This window comes from Arachis hypogaea, chromosome 3 (genome assembly GCF_003086295.3).
Source record: "Arachis hypogaea cultivar Tifrunner chromosome 3, arahy.Tifrunner.gnm2.J5K5, whole genome shotgun sequence".
NCBI lineage: Eukaryota > Viridiplantae > Streptophyta > Magnoliopsida > Fabales > Fabaceae > Arachis > Arachis hypogaea.
Window position 1 is genome coordinate 86,438,172 of NC_092038.1, and position 19,785 is coordinate 86,457,956.

Sequence of the window (19,785 nt, forward strand, 5' to 3'; positions counted from 1 at the left end):
CTAAGATACGTCAAGGGATGTATTTTCCTCCTAGAGACTATTGGGACTGACTGAACACTTCTCTAGGAGAATTAAGCTCCAACACGGATCAGCTGAGGTTAGAACACCAAGAGCAATCCACAATCCTCCATGAAATAAAAGAATATCAAAGAGTTATGAGGGAAGAGCAACAAAGGCATAGAGGAGCTCAAACGCTCCATTGGATCCACTAGAGGAAGCAGTAGCCGCCGTCACTAAGGTGGTCACGTTCTATTCCTTTGCCTATGTTATTTTTTTAATTTTCGTTATGTTTTATTGTCTGCTTCCTATTTTTAAGTGCATGATCATTTTTTGTTTATGTCTTAAAGCTATGAAATATTCCATGTATTTCTCAGCATACTTAAAAGAAAATTTTACTTGAAAAATAATAGGGAGATACATAAATTTCGAGTTATATAATAAGAATAGTCTAATTATTTAATGTGGTGGCATTACTTTCATTTTTTGAATGCATGAATTAACAGTGCATATTTGATGTTAGAGTTACGATTGTTGGCTCTTGAAAGAATGATGAAAAAGGAGAAGTATTATTGGTAATCTAAAAAATCCAAATATTGATTCTTGAAGCAAGAAAAAGTAGAAAAAAGAAAGAAAAAGAGAAAGAAGTGAAAAAAAAAAGACAGAAAAAGCCAATAGCTCTTTAAACCAAAAGGCAAGAGCAAGGATCAAAGGCTTTAAGCATCAATGGTTAAAAGGGCCTAAAAGATATAAACTCATGGGCCAAAACTTCAAATGAGGTCCTCCCCACTAACTAAATTCTTGTGATGTGAAGATGTCAAGTGAAAAGTTTTAGACTGAGTAGTTAAAGTTGTGATCTAAAGTAAAAGAGTATACTTAAGAACTCTGGACACCACTGGCTGGGGATTTTAGCAAAGCTGAATCACAATCCTAAGGGGTTCACCTAGTTAAATGTCTGTGGCGTTTATGTATCTAGTGGTAATACAGAAAAACAAAGTGCTTAGGGTCACAACCAAGACTCAAAAAGAGGCTGTGTTCAAGAATCAAAAAGAGCTAAACTAAGAGAGTCAATAATGTCATCCGGATTCTGAACTCCTAAAGACACCAACACTTCTGAGCTTCAATGAATAGTGAGATGCCAAAACTATTCAGAAGTAAATGGTTACTAGCGCCACTCGTCAATTGGAACTGAGCTTCATTGAAAAACTCTGAGATTTACTGTATCCCACTCTTCTTTTTAAGCCTACTTTTTTTTGGTTGCTTGGGGACAAGCAATAGTTTCACTTTGGTGTTCTGATGAGCGGATATTTTATACCCTTTTGGCATCATTTTCATATTATTTTTGTTATGTTATGTTCAAGTTTTATTATATTTTCATAGATTTTAGTGCAAAATTCATATTTTTGGATTCTACTTTGAGTTTTTGTGTTTTATGATGATTTTAGGTAATTTCTGGCTGAAACTGAGGAGCTTTGGCAAAGTTTAATTCAGAGGAAAGGAAAGCGTAGCAGATGCTGTCAAATTCTGACCTCTGTACACTCAAATGAGCATTTCTGGAGCTACATAGGTCAGAATGATGCCTTCGGAATAGCTTTTTAAAGTTAACTTCCAGAGCTTTCCATCAATATATAATGGTTTACACAGTTTTGTGATGGAGCCTGCCCATATTGGGTGTTGAACGCCCAAGAACTACCACATTTTTGGCGTTCAACGCCCCAAGGAGACAAGCCAGTGTTGAACGCCCAAGATCCACCCCCTTTGGGGCGTTCAACGCCCACCATAAAGCAAGGCAGCGTGGATCAACCACCTAATGGGCATTCAATGCCCATTCCTCAAGATGGACACCAAGCTCAGCCTAAGTACTCAACCAAAGTGGGCCCAAGGATGGACTTTCGCACCTCTAGTCTAGTCTATCATACATTTGTACTTCTTAGAGGGCTAGAAATTTTTCTCAAAATAGAATTGGAGTTGCAAGTATAGTCCAAACCCAACAATTGACCAACATCAAATTTTAATTCAAGGATGTCACAATCAATACAAAATAACCGGAAGTTTTAAGTCTCGGGTCATCTTCCCTAGGAGTTGCAATGAAATGCTCAATTATTGGCTATGAAGGAAAAAGGGGTTTTGATTGCAAAAGGCAAGAAATTAAAATGGCATGTAATTAAATGGGAAGCAAGTAAAAGCAATGAAAATGGATATTGAATGGCAAAAAGGTCTCTTGGCAAGAATTGGGGAATTAAGGATTCTTATCCTACTTATTGACCCCAAACATGGTAATTGTGTAGAATTAATCCCAATTAGTCAATCCTAACATCGAGAATTAGTCAAAATGGCATAATTCATCTCAATCCACAAGTCCTAGCCAACTCTATTAATAGAAGGCTTAAAGTTTATGGAAACCAAATCAACTAACAATCCTCACACAATGTAGAATGGACATCCACCACTCAAGTTCACCTAATTACCCAATTTTCCAAACAAGAGTGTGAAAAACTAGGAAAAAATCCAACCAAGTATTTTATCAAACACTTGGAAGGCATAAAAAGAAATCATAGTAAAATAACAAGAAATAATAAAATCCACAACTACCAAATTAAATGCAAGAAAATAATAATAACAATTCAATTAAACAATAAGAACTTGAAAATATAAATTGCATTAAAGGAAATTGAACTTAATAATTGTGCATCAACAATAACATAACCAGATACAAGAAATAAAAAGGAGAAATAGGAGAATCAAAGCAATAGAACAAGAAAAAGTAAAAGGAACTACAACAAAGCAAGAAATAAAACATGATCTAAGAGAAATCTACCCTAATTCTAGAGAGAATGGAGAGCTTTTCTCTTTAGAATATAACCTAAAGCATGTTTCTAAACTAGCCCTAATTGCTCTCCACTTGATATGGAATGATGCCCCCTTTGATATAGCACTCAATCAGCTTCAAAAAGTCCAAAACTGGGCTTTGGAGGCCCAGAAATCGCACCCAGCATTTTTCTTTAAGTGAGTCATGCGCATTGATTCATGCGTATCCACAGATGTGTACATATACACACGTGTTGAATTTTCCTCTTGTGCGTACGTGCAGGATGTTGTGCATACACACATGGCTGTGTGCTCCTCCTTTGATTTCTTTATGTTTTCTCCCTATTGCATGCTTCTCCTCCACTCTTATCAAGCCATTCCAACCTATTGTACCTGAAATCACTCATCAAAACCATAAAGGCATCGAATGGGATGAAAGTGGGGTAAAATTGATTAAATTAAGCACAAATTAGCATGTTTTCACAATTAAGCTCAACTTAGGGAGAGAACACAAAAGTATACTATTTGGATGAATAAATGTGGGTTTATATGATGAAATCCACTTAAATCAATCCAAAATTTATCATCAAATATGGATTCATCAGCGTGCTGTTCCTGTTCTACGTGCTATACATTATCACAAATGCTAAAAAACAAGGGAAAACTATGGAAATGAGTAGAAAATAAAATTATATAAAGTTAAACTAAATTAAACAAAGGATAGAAAATACTCTACGTATGGTTGGGTTGCCTCCCAACAAGCACTTCTTTGTCGTTACTAGTTTGATGGACAACTCCTTTATGGAGGTTGATAGGGAGTTAGATCCTTGCCCCTCATGGTGAACTTTCGTCCTGTGCTCTCATGGATCAACTCAACATACTCCAGAGATAGGATCCAGTTCATTGTGTGTAGAATGACTGGACTTCTAGTAAAGACAACCTGCATGCCAAGTGAGAAGTCTTCGGTTGGAATCTTCTTGTTCATCCAGCCTTTGGGTACTTTCTTCTTGGTACCTCCTTCCTCAGTAGCTGATGGTGGATTTCCAACACCAAACTTAGGTTTGATGTCAGGGGGCTCTGTAAGACTCTGTACTGAGAGAGAGGGCTAAAATACTAAGTGTTGCACAATGGTACCTTCTCTATCTGTTGGAGAGTGAGGGTTGGGGATCTTAAATAGTATATGATCCTCCCAAAGCCTCAGGATCATCTCTCCTTTTTTCACATCAATTAAGGCCTTGGCAGTAGATAGGAAAGGCCTTCCAAGGATGATGGAGTTGTCTCTGTCCTCCCCAATGTCTAGTATCACGAAGTCTGCAGGGAGGTAAAGGTCTTCAACCTTTATGAGGACGTTTTCCACCATACCATATCCCGTTTAAGGGACTTGTTTGCCATCTCCAGTGAGATTCTAGTGGGCTGCACCTGTTGGTGTCCCAGCTTCCTTATTACGGAGAGAGGCATAACGTTAATGCAAGAGCCAATGTCGCATAATGCCCTCTCAAATGTGATGGTCCCTATAGTGTAAGGAATAAGGAAGCTTCCAGGGTCTGGCATCTTCGGAAGCAGCTTCTTCTGGACCAAGGCACTATATTTCTTGGTCAGTATCACCATCTCCTCTCCCTTCGGGGTCGTCTTCTCAGAGATAACATTATTCAGACAGGCCATATAAGAGGGATTCTATCCAATGATTATGCAAAAGAGATATTGACTTACAGCTTCCTGAGGATTGCCAAGAACAGATAAAGTTGCTCTTCCTTAGGTTTCTCTTGCACGTCTGGAGAGGGTTGTTCTTCAAGCTCCTCCATCTTCATAGGGACGTGCATGGTGACACTTCCAGTCTCCTCCTGAGCCTTGATCTCCTTCAGTTCCTCCATAGCTGGTTCCTCTTTAGATTCGACCTTAGCTTTCATAGTGAGATCCTTGCACTCTTCTCTTGGTTTTACTTCAGTGTTCCTTGGAAGAGTGTTGGAGGTCTCTGGGATCCTCTTATTCAGCTGACCTACCTGTATCTCCAAATTTTGAATGGAAGACCCAGTTTCTACCATGAAACTGTGAGTGGTCTTGGAGAGGTTACAAACTATAGTAGCAAGGTCAGAGAGGCTCTGTGCGGAAGTCTCCATCTGTTGTTGAACCGGTTCTGGTTCGTTCCTCCCCGATAGCTGTTGAAGCCTTGTTGAGGCCTCTACTGATCTCTCCACCCAAAGTTGGGGTGATTTCTCCATCCCTGATTGAAAGTATTCACATAGGGATTGTTGTTGGAGTTTCTAGAGGTGTTTCCCAAGTAGTTCACCTCCTCTATGGTGGTCCATGTAATGTCACTAGCGTCTGCCTCATAGGCTGCTTCTGGGGAATAAGCAGCTGAGCACTTTGTCCCACTCAAGTACTGAGAGATCATATTGATCTACTGGGACATGAGCTTGTTCTACGCTAAAATGGAATCCAGAGTGTCCACCTCCATGACTCCCCTATTCTGAGCCATCCAATTGTTCACAAGGTTCCTCTCGGAAGTGTACATCTATTGGTTGTTGGCAACCATATCAATGAGCTCCTACGCCTCCTCAAGATTCTTCTTCATGTAAAGGGAACCACCAACAGAGTGATCCGGTGATATATTATACATCTCAGATAGGCCATCATCGAAGATCTCTAACATGGTCCACTTTGAGATCATTTCAAGAGGGCATCTTCTGATCAGATGTTTGTACCTTTCTCAAACTTCATAGTGGGACTCTCCATTTTTCTGTCTGAAAGTCTAGACTTCCACCCTAAGCTTTCTTAGCTTCTGATGTGGAAAGAACTTGGTCAAAAATCCATTGACCACCTTCTCCGAAGTTTTCAGTCTCTCCTTAGGTTGAGAATCCAACGATAGCCTTGCTTTGTCCTTTATAGCAAATGGGAGAGCATGAGCTTGTAAACCTTTGGATTTACTCTATTAGTCTTGACAGTGTCACAAATATGTAGGAAATTAGAGATGAATTTGTTGGGGTCCTCCTGCGGGAGTCCATGAAACTGGTAATTCTGTTTTACTAGAGTTACCAGTTGAGACTTAAGCTCAAACTTGTTTGCACCTATGGCAGGTTTGGAGATGCTGCACCCATAGAAATCAAATGTGGGTACAGTATAAGATCCAAGGACCTTTCTTGCGTCTCCTCCAGCGTCTAGATTGGCTGCCATAGTTGTATCTTAAACTTCTTGTTTAAGAGCATCTGCAAGATTCCCTCTGGTTCTACTAGCTTGAGCTTGTTGTAGACACCTTCTTAAGAATCTCTCAGGTTCAGGATCAGGATCAAGAAGAGCTTCTCTATCCCTATTTCTGCTCATAAACAAAAAAAAAGAAACCAGAAAGAGGAAAACAAGGGAGTCTCTATGTCAGAATATAGAGAGCTCTTTGTGAGAAACTCAGATAAAGAGAAAAGAAAATAAAGGTGTCTTTTATTTAAAAAGGAGTTTTCAAAAATAAAGAGGGGAAATAGTTTAAAATTTTTCGAAAAAGATGACAGAGAAAGAGGTTAAAAATTTTCAAAAGAAGCTAAAACAATCAATTAACAAACAAGATTTGAAGATTTGATTTTGAAAAATTTTGAACCTTAAAAAGGAAAAGTCAAAAGGAAATTTTGAAATTTTAGGATTAAAAAGATAAGGTCGAAAGAGGTAAACAAGATAAGATAAGATTTGAAAATTAAAAAATTCAAATTTGAAATAAAGGAAGACTAACAAACTACTAAACTTTTAAAATTTGAATTTTAAAATAAAGATAAGATAACAAAATTTTGAAAATCAAAGAAAAAGATAAGATAAAGATTTTAAAGATAAAGAAGATAAACAAGAAAATTAAACTAAATGAAAAGATTACCAACGAGACACCAAACTTAAAATTTTAAATCAAGAAAGAAAAAGATTCAAAAACCAATCACGAAATCAATTAACACTAATATCAATTCAGCACCAATACTCAATCAACAAAAGTACCACACCAGAGTAAACACAAGCAAAACATACAAGAAAAGCACAAGTATAGATAGCAGTTACAACAAATAGTTTAGATAACAGTTAATAACAGTTATGCAATTAGGCAAACCAAATGATATAGTCAGCCAGCTCCCTGCTGAAATTGGTAGTCAGATGATTTGCAGAAGAAGTTCAGTGAGCATCCAAATTTTTTTAATTGAGCTCAATTTCTAAGGTGATGAAATATATATGTGAAATATCATATATTAAAAGCAATCTTGTTAAAGAAAATTACCTACTCCTGATTCACATAGAAGTATATCTGCTTTGTATAAGTTTGAAAGCTCTTCCAATGGTCCAAGATTAATTCAAATTGAAACAAAATACACCAAATAAAAAGCTACAAAATTAGAACTCGGTCTTGTTTCAATAGTATCAATCAATTACCACCATAAGACAGACTAATATCTAAATAAAAGTGACCTGGGTAAAGCTAGGAAACACCTTGGATGTTTCCAATCTTGTTTGCTATATTCAAGGAATCACAATGGGGTGTTCCATCAGGCTTACAAGAAAGTAATACACATAAATTTATATGAAGATAGGTGATTCGATTATAAACAAATTTCAATTTACCAATGACTGCATAAATGCTCACCTGATCAAAGTGTTGACTTTCTTGGCTTAGATGTCATGCATTTTCTTCACTGCATCCTTGATCTTCTTCTTATTAGCATGCATGTCTACAATGAAAACCAAAGTGTTGTTGTCTTCAATCTTCTTCACTGCGGACTCGGTTGTAAGTGGCTATTGCATAATCCCTTTGTTGACAACTACACATGCAATGGCATAAAACAACATTAAGGCTTAAAACACTTGATTGATGAAGCCCCAGGTGAAATCCACAATGTTCACCGTCCCTATAAAAACATTTAACCATATCAAAACCAGTTAATCAGTGTGAATATGAGACATCATTATGCTCCTCATCTATTAATCAGCCTTCAAATGTTCTATTTAAGAGTGACATTAAGTATCTCAATAGAGAATTTATGTTTGTAATGTTTAATTGTATCCACTTCTTCAACTTTCTGTCACAGGGTCATGTGACAATGAATATGACGCTTAATAATGAAACCAGTGGTCGATTTTACACAGGTTGCTAGTATTAATTCATTATTTCTCAGAAATAAGAAATATTATAAGTGAAATAACTAATATTGAAATTGCTTCGAGGGAATTTCATTCCAAATACAACATCAAGTTAGAATATTAACTTATCTATACAGATGGAGATGAAATGAAATTTTAAAACAAATATATGTAGTGAACAACACATTTGAAGTTGATTATTTGTTTAAATTTAGCAATAAAAACGATAATCATTAACTTCCTTGACATGATAATATGTGCAGAAAACCTCAAGTCAATGGGAAAGGATAAGGATCAACAAAAAGGAGACATACATAACAATGAGACGCAAATTCAGTTACTTGAACAACATCCTCTCCCTTGATGACTCGCCCAACCACAATAAGCTTCTCATTTAGATCTAGTATTGGTGCAGTGGAATTGAAAAGATCAAATCCTTTGTTGGTGTGCTTGCCCTTGGAAGTTTCAAGCATGAATGCTTCATGTTTCACACTACGTAATTATTACAATATCTATTAATTAAACGCATAATGCCACTGGTTACCAAAAACTTTAAATAGCTAAAGCCAAATGGCAAAAGAATAAGAAAAACCCTAAACATTACATTCAATTCAATTCAACATCATCCGAAGTGTTACTGACCCTAACATCCCTGGAAAAGGGATGTGAGCAGAGGACACCGGTAAAGGTTCAATCCGATATTTCAATATCTCCGACACCATTGGCGAGTTGGTCGGGTGCCTTCTATGAGGCTGAAGCTGATGTCAATGCCTTCAATGAAGTATCCACCTTGCCACCTCTCTTACCCGCTGTCGCTGCCTTCTTTTCCGCATCAACGAATCGAATCCATTGAATAATCAGCAACCAATAACGTAGCAAGCAAAATAAAAGCTAGAAAAATAAAAAATGAAAAGCATTAGATGCAAAACTCGGATCTAAAATTTGAGAAGATAGGAATAGATCTAGGCTGGTGTGTTGTGTAATCAAAGGAAGTGTGAGAGAGTAGAGGAGGAGAAGATCCCGAGATTGTGCTTAGGGTTCGAAGGCGGTGATGGAATGACGACACTAGGACGGCAGTGACAACACAACTTGAAGAAGAGAGAAGAGATGGAGGCTTAGAGCTTTCTAGGTTTGGGTCATGAGGAAGAGATGAGGAAGATGAAGAAGACGGTAGCCAAGCTCAACGGAGGCACGATGAAGCTCTCGGGTTAGGGTTGGAGGCGCGATGAAGAAGTTTTTGGTTAGGATTCGAGGTATGCGATAAAGAAGCTTTGGTTGAAGTAGTTTATGTGTTTGATGAAAAATGTTAAGTGCGTGTATGCGTTTGTTTTTACTTAATGAAGTGCTTTTGCTTTCCAAAGTTTTACATACCTTTTGGCAGGCTTTAAAAATGTCATGGTAACATAACTTTATTGGCTCACTTTTAAAGCGTGCCTGTTGCTCTCAAAAGCGTGGCATAAAAAAAGTGTGGCCAAATTACTAAGAGTCGTCACCCACATAAAAGTGTGCCGGTTTCTCTTTATGGCCACGTTTTTGAAGCATCTTAAAAAAATGTGGCCAAATCAATAATCCCTCAAAAAAGCATGGCTATTGACCACTTTTGGCTATGCTTTTAAAGCGTGGCAAGAAAAAAGTGTGCCAACAGCTCTTTTCTTCTTATAGTGTGCTCATCTGGTTCAATACAATACAAACTGAAATCTTATTAAAACCGCACTAATTTGGATTTGATTGGATTCCATTTTTTACAAAAACGCATGGATCGGATCGGATTTCGAATATACTTTTCAAAATCGATCTAACCCAATCCAAACCGCACAATGTGTTATAATATTATTATTTTACTGTTATATTTACAATTTTACTTATAATATGTTTAATTTGTTATATATTTTTATATTATTCATGTATTACTATTATTTAATAAATATTTTATGTTTCAAATGAGATTTATTTATTTATTTTAACTAACCTATAATTTTATTTCTATTATTATGTTATTGTTGGTTTTTTAAGACATTGTTAAGATTTGTTATGTCATTGTTGGTTATTTAAAATTTAATGGTGAGACTTGTTAAATATATTTAATTTTTTTTTAATTTATAAAATCGCAAATCCAATCCAATTCAACCCGCTTGAAATCAGATCGAATTAGATTGAAATTTTTAAGAAAAAACATCCAATCCAAATGATACTACAAATAAAATTAATGTTCAAATCAAATAAATTTTTAACTCAAAACCGATTTAAACTGCATCGCGAACGCCCTAATCCATAGTGCTGGCTACTTGAACAAAATCATTTAACAATATAAGCTCTTCTCACTGGCCATTTTTTTAATCAAATTCGTAGTTTATATCTACAATTTATCGAGGGATTCGTATATATAAACCCTGGTTCTTATTCCTGATTTACAATCAGCAAACCTGTTTCATAATTTGTGGTTCACATCCACGATTTACGATAAAAAATTATTGATATATTCCATGATTTATGATTGAAAAATTTATGCTTTATGAAGCTTTTTCCAAAATCGTGGTTTTAATAAATAATGATTTACATATATTAAAAGAGGACACGAATGAAACCAAATTTGCTTTGGGAGATCTCTAATTTTGTTTTATTTGAATTTTATATATGAAAATATTCCCGATAAAACCTTAGCTTCCTGATTGATTTACTTTTATTTTTATTTTTTCTTTTATCTTTTGTCACTTTCTTTAATTCCCTTGTGATGAGGTTCTGGATGGTTTTTCCTCCACACAATCATTGTCATTGTCAACAACAACGTAACCATTATTTTATGCTTCGCTATTTTTAATTTTTTATCATAACCTACCTTCCTACCCCTTTTTCCTAATTCCTTTCGGCCTCTCAAGTGCACATCCTTTCTCTCAAACCTCATGATCTTGTATATCTTTTTTATTTTTTATTTTCTGTAAAGAAGATTCTCTTTCACAATTGAAAGTCTTTGCAGCTCTTTTGAAATATTGTTGTCATGCCACTAATCATTGAACCTAACTCATCATATAATCTTACACACTATGAAATGGATATGTAGCTTCTCATATTGTGAAACGTGGACATTCTTCTTTAGCTGTAGTTTGTACCACCTACAAAATAAATCGTTCTAATTTTTATTTAATAAAACTTTCCTAAAACATGGTCCCCCCATAACTAATCACGCATGTATGTATTTTTTATTTTTTTTATAGAATTAAATTGTTTGATATATCATATTTAAAAAAAAAAAAGAAACTGAATAGATACTGTACTTTTGTTATTCCTACATAGAACTAGGAGCGAGATTCCGCACGTTTTATGGGGCCAACAATAAACAGACACATAAACAAAATGAACAAAGCAAATCCTAATAAAAAAAATAAACTATGAAAAGGGCAGTTTCTGGTGGTTATATCAGGCCACTAATTAGACAGAATGTGATTTGGTGGTTTCTTTTCTCCGTTTCTTTTTCTTTTTCTTAGATTCTTATACCTTTAAAGCCATCTCTTCCATTGTCTAGATTTGAATTATATACACGCATGAAATATGCGTGTCCGAGAAGGTGGGCGAGAGGGGTAGAGAAAGGTGAATAACGATACGGATTATTTTATTTAAATTAATTATATATAATATTTATTAAAATTTATATGTAAAATATTTATTGATATACTAATTTTACACATTTTGAATACAAAATCTCACGTAAAGTAAATATTACAGAGATGCAGTAATTAGGATACGACACAACAAAAATATTATATATTTTAGATGCATTCGGAATATGATGTAAAACTTAAATCGGGTATATAGTACTCAGGATACATGCATAAATGCTATAAGAAAATAAGAAATTAGGTAGCGTTTGTTTTCAAAGACAGGACAGAACATGACACTGAGACAGAGACAATAAGACGGAGACAATAAAATTTATGTTTTATGTATCGTGTTTGGATATGATGGACAAGACATTAATGTAATGTCCTGTATTACGTTTGAATAAACATGGACAAAACTAAGATATTATACAAAATGACCAAAATAGACATATCTTTCTCCTTGCCCTAACCCCTTCCCAAACACCAACTCAGTCTCTCTTCTTTTTCAAATTGCACTTTCACTTTTGCAGAGATTTGATGATGTTGAAACTACAAAATTACAACCCCTTCTGCTATTACATGATTATTAACTTCGAATTCTAAACTGGCATGTTTTCCTGTATTGTCAGACTCATCTTTGCTTTCATGGTGCCGGTTTCTAAATGCTATCAAGCAGTATCTTTGCCTGTCATTATTAAAGAACAGTGCCCTCTCAGCTATGGCCATTTTCCAACTTCAGTGTGCAATTTTCATGAACTTGTTATGTAAATTCAGATCAGGATTGAAAAAGGAAATTGGCATGTTTTTTCTGATGCTTATTCTCCGGGTTCTTGAGAATGTCGTAGCCCAATTTTTTGCAGAAAATGACTGTCCTCAACTTGTTGGAAAATATCTCTCAAGATCCTCAAATTATAATTGACATTTTTGTCAATTATGATTGTGACGTGGATGCTTCAAACATATTTGAAAGGTATCATTTTGCTGTTGTTAAACCTTAACGGTTGTCATTGTTTAATTAAAGACATTTGCTAAATTGCTTAAGTATTTTGTTTGGGTTTGGCTGTGGTAAATTGAGGTTAATTGAAATAGCTTCCCCCCCCCCCCGCGTCCGTTCAAATGCATACTTATTAAGAAGTTTGCTTACATGTTATATTTGGAGTACTCTCTTTCTTAAGCTAGAGCCTTTTTTGGGATCCGCATCATGAATATAGAAAACATTCATGTATATTCTTGTGATTTCTGCATCTTTATTTAGTATTTAAACTCTTATAATTTAATAAGATATTTGCAGGATTGTCAATGGCCTTCTTAAAACTGCATTGGGGCTACCCACAGGCTCAACCACAGCTTTGTCTCCAGCTTAGGATATAACTTTCCAACATGAATCTATGAAATGCTTGGTCAGCATCACTAAGTCAATGGGGGCTTGGATGGACCAGCAAACAAGGATAGGAGATTTATATCTACCAAAAATCTCTGACTGTAATGGGTATGTTGCTCTTTTTGTGTTTGTTGTTATGTTTCAATGAAATTGGAATCTTCTATGTGTGATGATCTCAGCCTATTCTTTTTTCCTTTGCTGATTTAATCTTCTTATGGTCATGTATGTTTTTGTTGATTCATTCATATTGCTGTGTGGATGTTGATCTTGTGATGCCACTCCAGATCTGGAGTCATGCTGATGAACAGATTGGATTGGATTGGATTAGATGATGGATTGTTTGTGGGATTTGGCTGATCTGTGATTTTATTGGAATTCTTATAAGCATTTCATTTCTTAGGATGCAGAAAGTGAAGTGCAACGTGCTTTTAATTTGATGAGATCTTAATGTTGAAAGAGCTATGCCAATATGTGACAATTGGAGTCCTTTTTATTTATTGATTTTTTTAAATTTTTTCTTCTAAACCTGGAAATGAGGAAGTGAACGGGAAAAACTCTCAAGCTACTTTACTAATTATTATGCTATGTGTCATTCAATCATATGATTATAACATCCCAAAACTTGTTATAAATTACGCTCTTCTCAGTTATCTCTATTCTATAAGTATGTGTTGCACTATAAGTTAATATATTTGTCATGTGACATGGAAAGAAAAATAGTCCCTTTGGACCTTAATGCTCTGCATATTTCTGTCATGATATTAGGAGGAGGCACATGAAGTTATATTAACAATTTCATTATTTGTTATTTATTTTGGTTCCATGAAGCTAAAAAGATTTTGTTGTTGACGGCAGGGCGAGCCAGGCTTTCACTTATTTGGATTCGTCATGTGCCTAAGTGCTACTGCTGCGAGAGCTTTCAAGTCTGTTCTTCAGGGAATTTTACTTTCTTCTAAAGGGTAAACTATTTTTCGCACTATATATATATGATTTCCAAGTTCTTCTTTCATCACTACACTTCAAAAATAGGTCATCTACAATCTGAAATTACCGGAATCTGCTATTGATTGTTCTATCAGTAGGACAAGTTATAGAGTGACTATTCAGAAATCCGGTGACGGTTGTTGGCATGGCTCGCTACACAGTAACAGTCATGGGAGTAGCTGCATATGGAGAAACAAAGAGGAGGTTTAGATGAACAATCTCACACATTCACACATTCTCTTAATTCCTGTATTCTACTGTAGTCTAATATTTATTCTATATTCTGAAACATGATTCTTTTGTAGCGTGACTAGTAGTAGGTGTGAGGAAAGTGATTTTTATATGTTATTTCATTGTATCTATTCTAGCACATGAACTGATGAACATGGACATAGACATGTATTTGTTCCTAGTATATTTGGTTTCTATTGATCGCATCATGGAGAAGTTTGCCAAGTGCTATTGTAAATGCAGCCCTAGTTCGTTTAGCAGTGCAGATACTGCTTACGTTCTTGCTAACTCTGTGATAATGCTTAATACAGATGCTCATAATAATATGGTGAAGGATAGAGTTCGGCCTTGCGGAATCTTTTATTTTGTCTTGGCTCAACAGAGAGTGACAGAGAACCAAATTTGTTACATATCTTGTGTCCATTGTGGGTTTAATAATTTAATCCCAAACCATCCTTTTTAAAATTATTTTACTGATGAATATTGAATTTAATAAGTTTTCCATGTAACATTATCCTCTGAATGCAATGAGATGTATATGTATTAATTCTGAATATAACCTTGAAAACACAACGGTTTCTTGCCATTTCCTTTCCATTCTTATTTATGTGGGTGTTAATTATCGTGAATTCTGGCATTTGTGTTCAGGAATTAATGGAACATGATGAATTGAGCAATTATATGTAGCTTCAATTTATGAATAACTCTTGACTAAATTTGATTGTTTATAATTCTTCTACACAATTTACATTGTATGATCTATTGCCTAGTTTGTGATCCTACAATGGTGAGTATGATTTTGACGTGCATTTTTACACTAGCTTAACAAGAGAAACTTCATCATTTTGAAAAAAAAAACTGAAACTAATATTGCTCTAAATTTTAAACTAAATTCTGCATTTAAACATACAAAAGAAACTCCCGCACAATTGAATTGAAATCCAAAACTAATTACAACTTATCTGCAGTAATGTTAAACAAAATTATGTACTATTTTTAACTAAAATTCTGCATTAACATTAACAAAAGAAACAATTCTACACATATTGGAAACTAATTCTATATAAAATACCAAGTTGTTTCTAAGTCTAAGATACCAAATTCTGCCAACAACACTTATTATGTATTAACATGTGCCAAATTGATAAGTCTAAAAAAGCAAATGTACTATAAATCCAACCTCCAATTTTGAATCTTGAAAAAAAGATTAACTCTAACTATGCAATATAGCTCTAACAAATCCAGTTTTTTGACTATCTCCTAGTGACCAAAAGGTTTTTTCCAACTGAGGATTTATGGAGAACTTGAGTGCAACAGAAATAATTTCATCATCGGTGAACCCAAGCTCGCTAAGCATGTCACCAACCTTTTTTTCCTCCCGAGTCTTTGCCATAGCTTGAGCAAAAGCATCCAAACGCTTTCCCTGTTGGTCGAACACATACTTCAGGGTGTCAGTTAACTCCTTCATCATCTTGGTATCCTTTGCCCCTTTAGATGCGTATGGCTTTTTTCCTTGTTTCTTCTCAGAAGATGAAGACACCGAATTCGATTGTTGGAGTAGGGATTCATTGAAATCCTGGTTTGAGTTAAAGATATCCATATATTCTGCATCCACTTCTTCATCTCCATCTTGTTGCACTTCTTCTTCAGCATCATTGCCGCATACAGCAGCAACTCCATTTGCCCTGTCCTTACAAAATATTTTCTCCAAACGTGGATAAAGGGGAAAATGCTTTCCTGGAGTATACAATCTTACTCCTTGTTTCTAGAAAACAAATAAAAGATCATCAAAGAGGGATAGAACTAATTGTCAAATAGAATAAAATTAAGTGAATCAAATCAAACATGAAAACTAACCTTCATATATGCAGCTAGAATCTCTTTGTTGTCCACAACCACGCATTGCTTCACATCATCCCATCCAAAACCGCTACAAGCTGCCATATCAGCAGCAAATTGATATTTTTCCTTTAGCCTCTTAATCTTGTTCTTGCAGTGACTTATTTGAAAGCCACCACCTGGAAATCTCTCATTCATTTTCGCAGCAAGCTTCTCAAAAGATCCATAAAACCAACAAATGTCTCGGTCTCTTCATTAGTCCAGACATGTCTGTCCATTTGTCTCTACTATCTAGATTGACTCAATCAAAATTCAAGTTAGCATCCTAAACACATTATGACATCATTTTAAACAAGTGGTATATGTAGTCGAAACACAACATTAATATTGATTACAGTTTCACTGTGAGGTCTTACAATAAATATTCAAGACAACAAATTATCAAAATAATTCAAATGAAACACAAACAACAAGTAAACTAGCTAATTTATACGGCTATGCATCCACTCAGTGTACATTTCATGTGCTAAGTTGTCTCGCCGAGCAGTCCATTCGTTGCTTCCCTCTACAATGTCAATCATCTCATCATCGTCATCTTCATTACCACCATGCTCCTCTCCAATAATTACGTGGTCATTCTCAAGTAAAATGTCCTCTTCAGGATCAGTGTCCATATTAAGCCGAATAAAATTTTGCAGTAGACAACATGCAATTATTATTCTATTTTGTGTCTTAATTTTGTAGAAACAAGGACTCCTCAAAATTGCCCATCTCTTCTTAAGTAAACCAAAACAACGCTCAATAATGTTCCTAGCTGAAGAGTGCTTCTTGTTAAAATATTCTCGAAAGTTTCTAGGTGCATTTCTTCCATGGGCCCATTCTTGTACATGATATCGAGTTTGCCTATATGGTGCTAGAAATCCCTTGCAATTAGTATAACCAGCATCCACTAAATAATAATTCCCTATAAATTAAAAGATATTCGTTAAGAGGATTAAAAAATTTGTATGAACTAACATTTTGAAGTGTTTTTGTTATCTAAAACTTAATTATTACATACCAATTGGTATCTTGAGGTTATTACGACGTGAAATAGCATCTCTAAGGACTCTTGAATCCGATGCGGATCCTTCCCATCCACTAAGTACGTACACAAAATTCATATCTCGATTGCATACGCCTAGGACGTTGGTTGATATTCTACCCTTTCTTGTTCGGTATCTTGATTTATCTTCTTCAGGAACAGTCACATCTATATAGGTTCCATCTAATGCTCCTAGACAACCCTAAACCAAAGAAATTTAAGTGTCAAGACTAACTCTACAAAATTATAAATAAGACAAAACCACTCCAGCAGTTATTCACTAGATTTACCTTAAACCATTTCCATCGGGGATCTATGCAGTCATCTGGGACAGGAACAGCCTTTGCAAACAATAAGCTTTGAACACGTATAACCGAGTACAACACCTTATTGAAATACCTACTTATTGTTTCTCCTGACCTATAAAATCTAACTTGAAGTGTGCGATTCTTTTTATGATGAGCTAATATTATCAAAAATATAATCACTTGCTCAGGTATACTTACACGGCAATCATCACTTAATCCACCCTGAACTTTAAGTAACTCACATAATCTTCCTAATGCGTCTACACTCATCCTTAATTCCCAAATGCAATTTCTATCGCCTCCTCCTATTATGCGGTTTAACACATTTCGTCTTAAGGGATTAGTATTAATTTCTCTATTCCTAATAAACAAATGTCCTCTTATCCTGTTTCTCAAATAGAAAAATACAAACATCAAAACTAATATCGAAACTGCCTCAAGCTCAGACTGAATCATAAAATAAAAAACAAGAAATTGTCTAAATTGCTCGGAGCGATCCAATGGTTCCATTATTCCCTAATCAACAGGTCAAAAATATAAATAATAAATTATAATAAAATTTATACAAATACTAAAAAGAATCACCAGCAATAAGAATAACAGCAACGTAACCTCTAATTATTTTATTTTTGAATTCAAACAAATAAAAACAGTTTAGTATAATTTTTTTTATTCATTCTTCAATTAAGAACAACATAGATACAACTTTGTCCATTCATTCATAGCATCATTAAAAAAATCACCAATTTTGTCACACATACAATTCAAATGAAACACACATATAATTTTGTCTATTCATTCATTCATAGCATATTTAAAAAACTCACCACATTTGTCATACAAAATACAATTTTTCTTGTTCATATTTAATTTTTAGATTTTTAATTCACTCAGCATTATTTGGTTTCTCTGCAGGATCCTCATTTTCAGTTTTAGGTTGGGCTATGCAAATGGTCGAATAGGTGGCATGCGTAAAACCTTGCAATGCTTTTATAAATGGGGGATTTGAAAATCATTCAAATAGATAAAACCCAGAAAAACCAAAGCATTTGAGATTCTTGAAATTCAGAGAGTGTTGTTGAGATTCAGCATGTGCAGAAACTAATTAAATAGCAACTCTCTTTGATTGATCAAACTACAACAACCAATTTAAGAGAGAGAGAGACCGACCTGAAAATGCAAAGTGAAGAGGTTGTAGTTGCTACAAGGCAATTTTGAAGTCAGCTACAGAGGCTATAGAGACTACAGGAAGAAGATAGAACCTGCCAGAGAAAGAAGAATAGAGAATCAGCAGGAAGAAGAAAAAGAATAGAGAAGACAGAGAGCAGGAAGATGAAGAACGAACCTCTGAAAGAAAGAAAAAGAAGACAGAAGACAGAGAATAGGGAGAAGCCGTGGAAAAGATCAGCGTTGCATTGAAGATGTAAAATTAGGGTTTTTTTGATAGGTATAAGAAAGGGCAATGATTGGAATAATAAAAATATTTAAGGGCAAAAAAGGAAGAAAAAATTATAAAAAAACAGTGTCCATCTTGTCAAATGCCGTGTCCATCATTGTCCTCCGTGAAAAAGTGGACACCAAAATATAAAAAATTGTCTCGGAGACAATTTGTTCAATGTCCAAGTCTTTGCCAACAAACACTTTTTAAAATTGTATTGTCCATGTCTCTGTGTCCTGTCTTCGAAAACAAACGCTACCTTATAGACGGATTTTTAAGATAGAATTTTACTGTCGAAAATATCGACAGGTTTTTGACAAATTTTCTTTCGATAAAAAAATTGAAAAATTTTTCGAAAAATTAATGATAAATTATAAGATCCGTCGATAATTCTGTTGATAAAATAAAAGTTTTGATTTTAAACTTATTGCCGATAGATAATTCTTCTGTAATATATTAATAAATCTGTCTTAAATTTGAGTCACCCTAACTTAAACACAATTCCTTTCGAGCTCCATTCATACAAAACACAATCCCCAGCTCTCTCTCTCTCTCTCTCTCTCTATATATATATATATATATATATATATATATATATATATATATATATAAGAAAAATGTGACTTCTTCGTCGCACGAGCTTCTGCCGCTAACATTGTCGGTATAAACTCCGTAAAATTAACGAATAATTAGTTAATAAATTAATTTTTAATGAAAAATTAGAAACATGAATTTTATAGTTTTATGAGATATATCTAACAAAAATAAGAATTTTGACACTAATTTTTAACAATCTGCCGCAAGATTGGGTCAAGCCGGTCGAACCAAGCTCAACCAACACATCAAACTTAATGAGCTTCAGCTCATTCTCCTCCCCTTGCATGCAAACACACTGAAACACTTCAGCAAAGGGGGAAGAACACATCAAGTTCATCAAACCCTTGGTTTTGATTCAATCTTCCATAACTTCTCGCTTCGAGCTCTGATCACGGCACCATTTGCGACCATGCGTCCACAATGAC

The 19,785-nt window shown here is 34.9% G+C and overlaps 1 protein-coding gene and 1 long non-coding RNA gene across 2 annotated transcripts; one reads left to right on the forward strand and one right to left on the reverse strand.

The window, feature by feature from the left end:
- The first annotated feature begins 12,157 nt into the window (after window positions 1-12,157).
- On the forward strand, window positions 12,158-14,640 carry LOC140182701 (uncharacterized). The gene is made up of 3 exons (XR_011878739.1): window positions 12,158-12,468; window positions 12,790-12,987; window positions 13,735-14,640. It is a non-coding gene; the product is annotated as an uncharacterized lncRNA (long non-coding RNA).
- A 1,775-nt stretch (window positions 14,641-16,415) lies between these two features.
- On the reverse strand, window positions 16,416-17,595 carry LOC112777367 (protein ALP1-like). Its single transcript, XM_025821720.1, has 3 exons — window positions 17,308-17,595; window positions 16,994-17,219; window positions 16,416-16,897 (listed from the first exon to the last, which is right to left on the reverse strand). Exons 1-3 carry the CDS (start codon window positions 17,593-17,595, stop codon window positions 16,416-16,418), a joined length of 996 nt encoding a protein of 331 aa, XP_025677505.1.
- Between the last annotated feature and the right edge of the window lie 2,190 nt (window positions 17,596-19,785).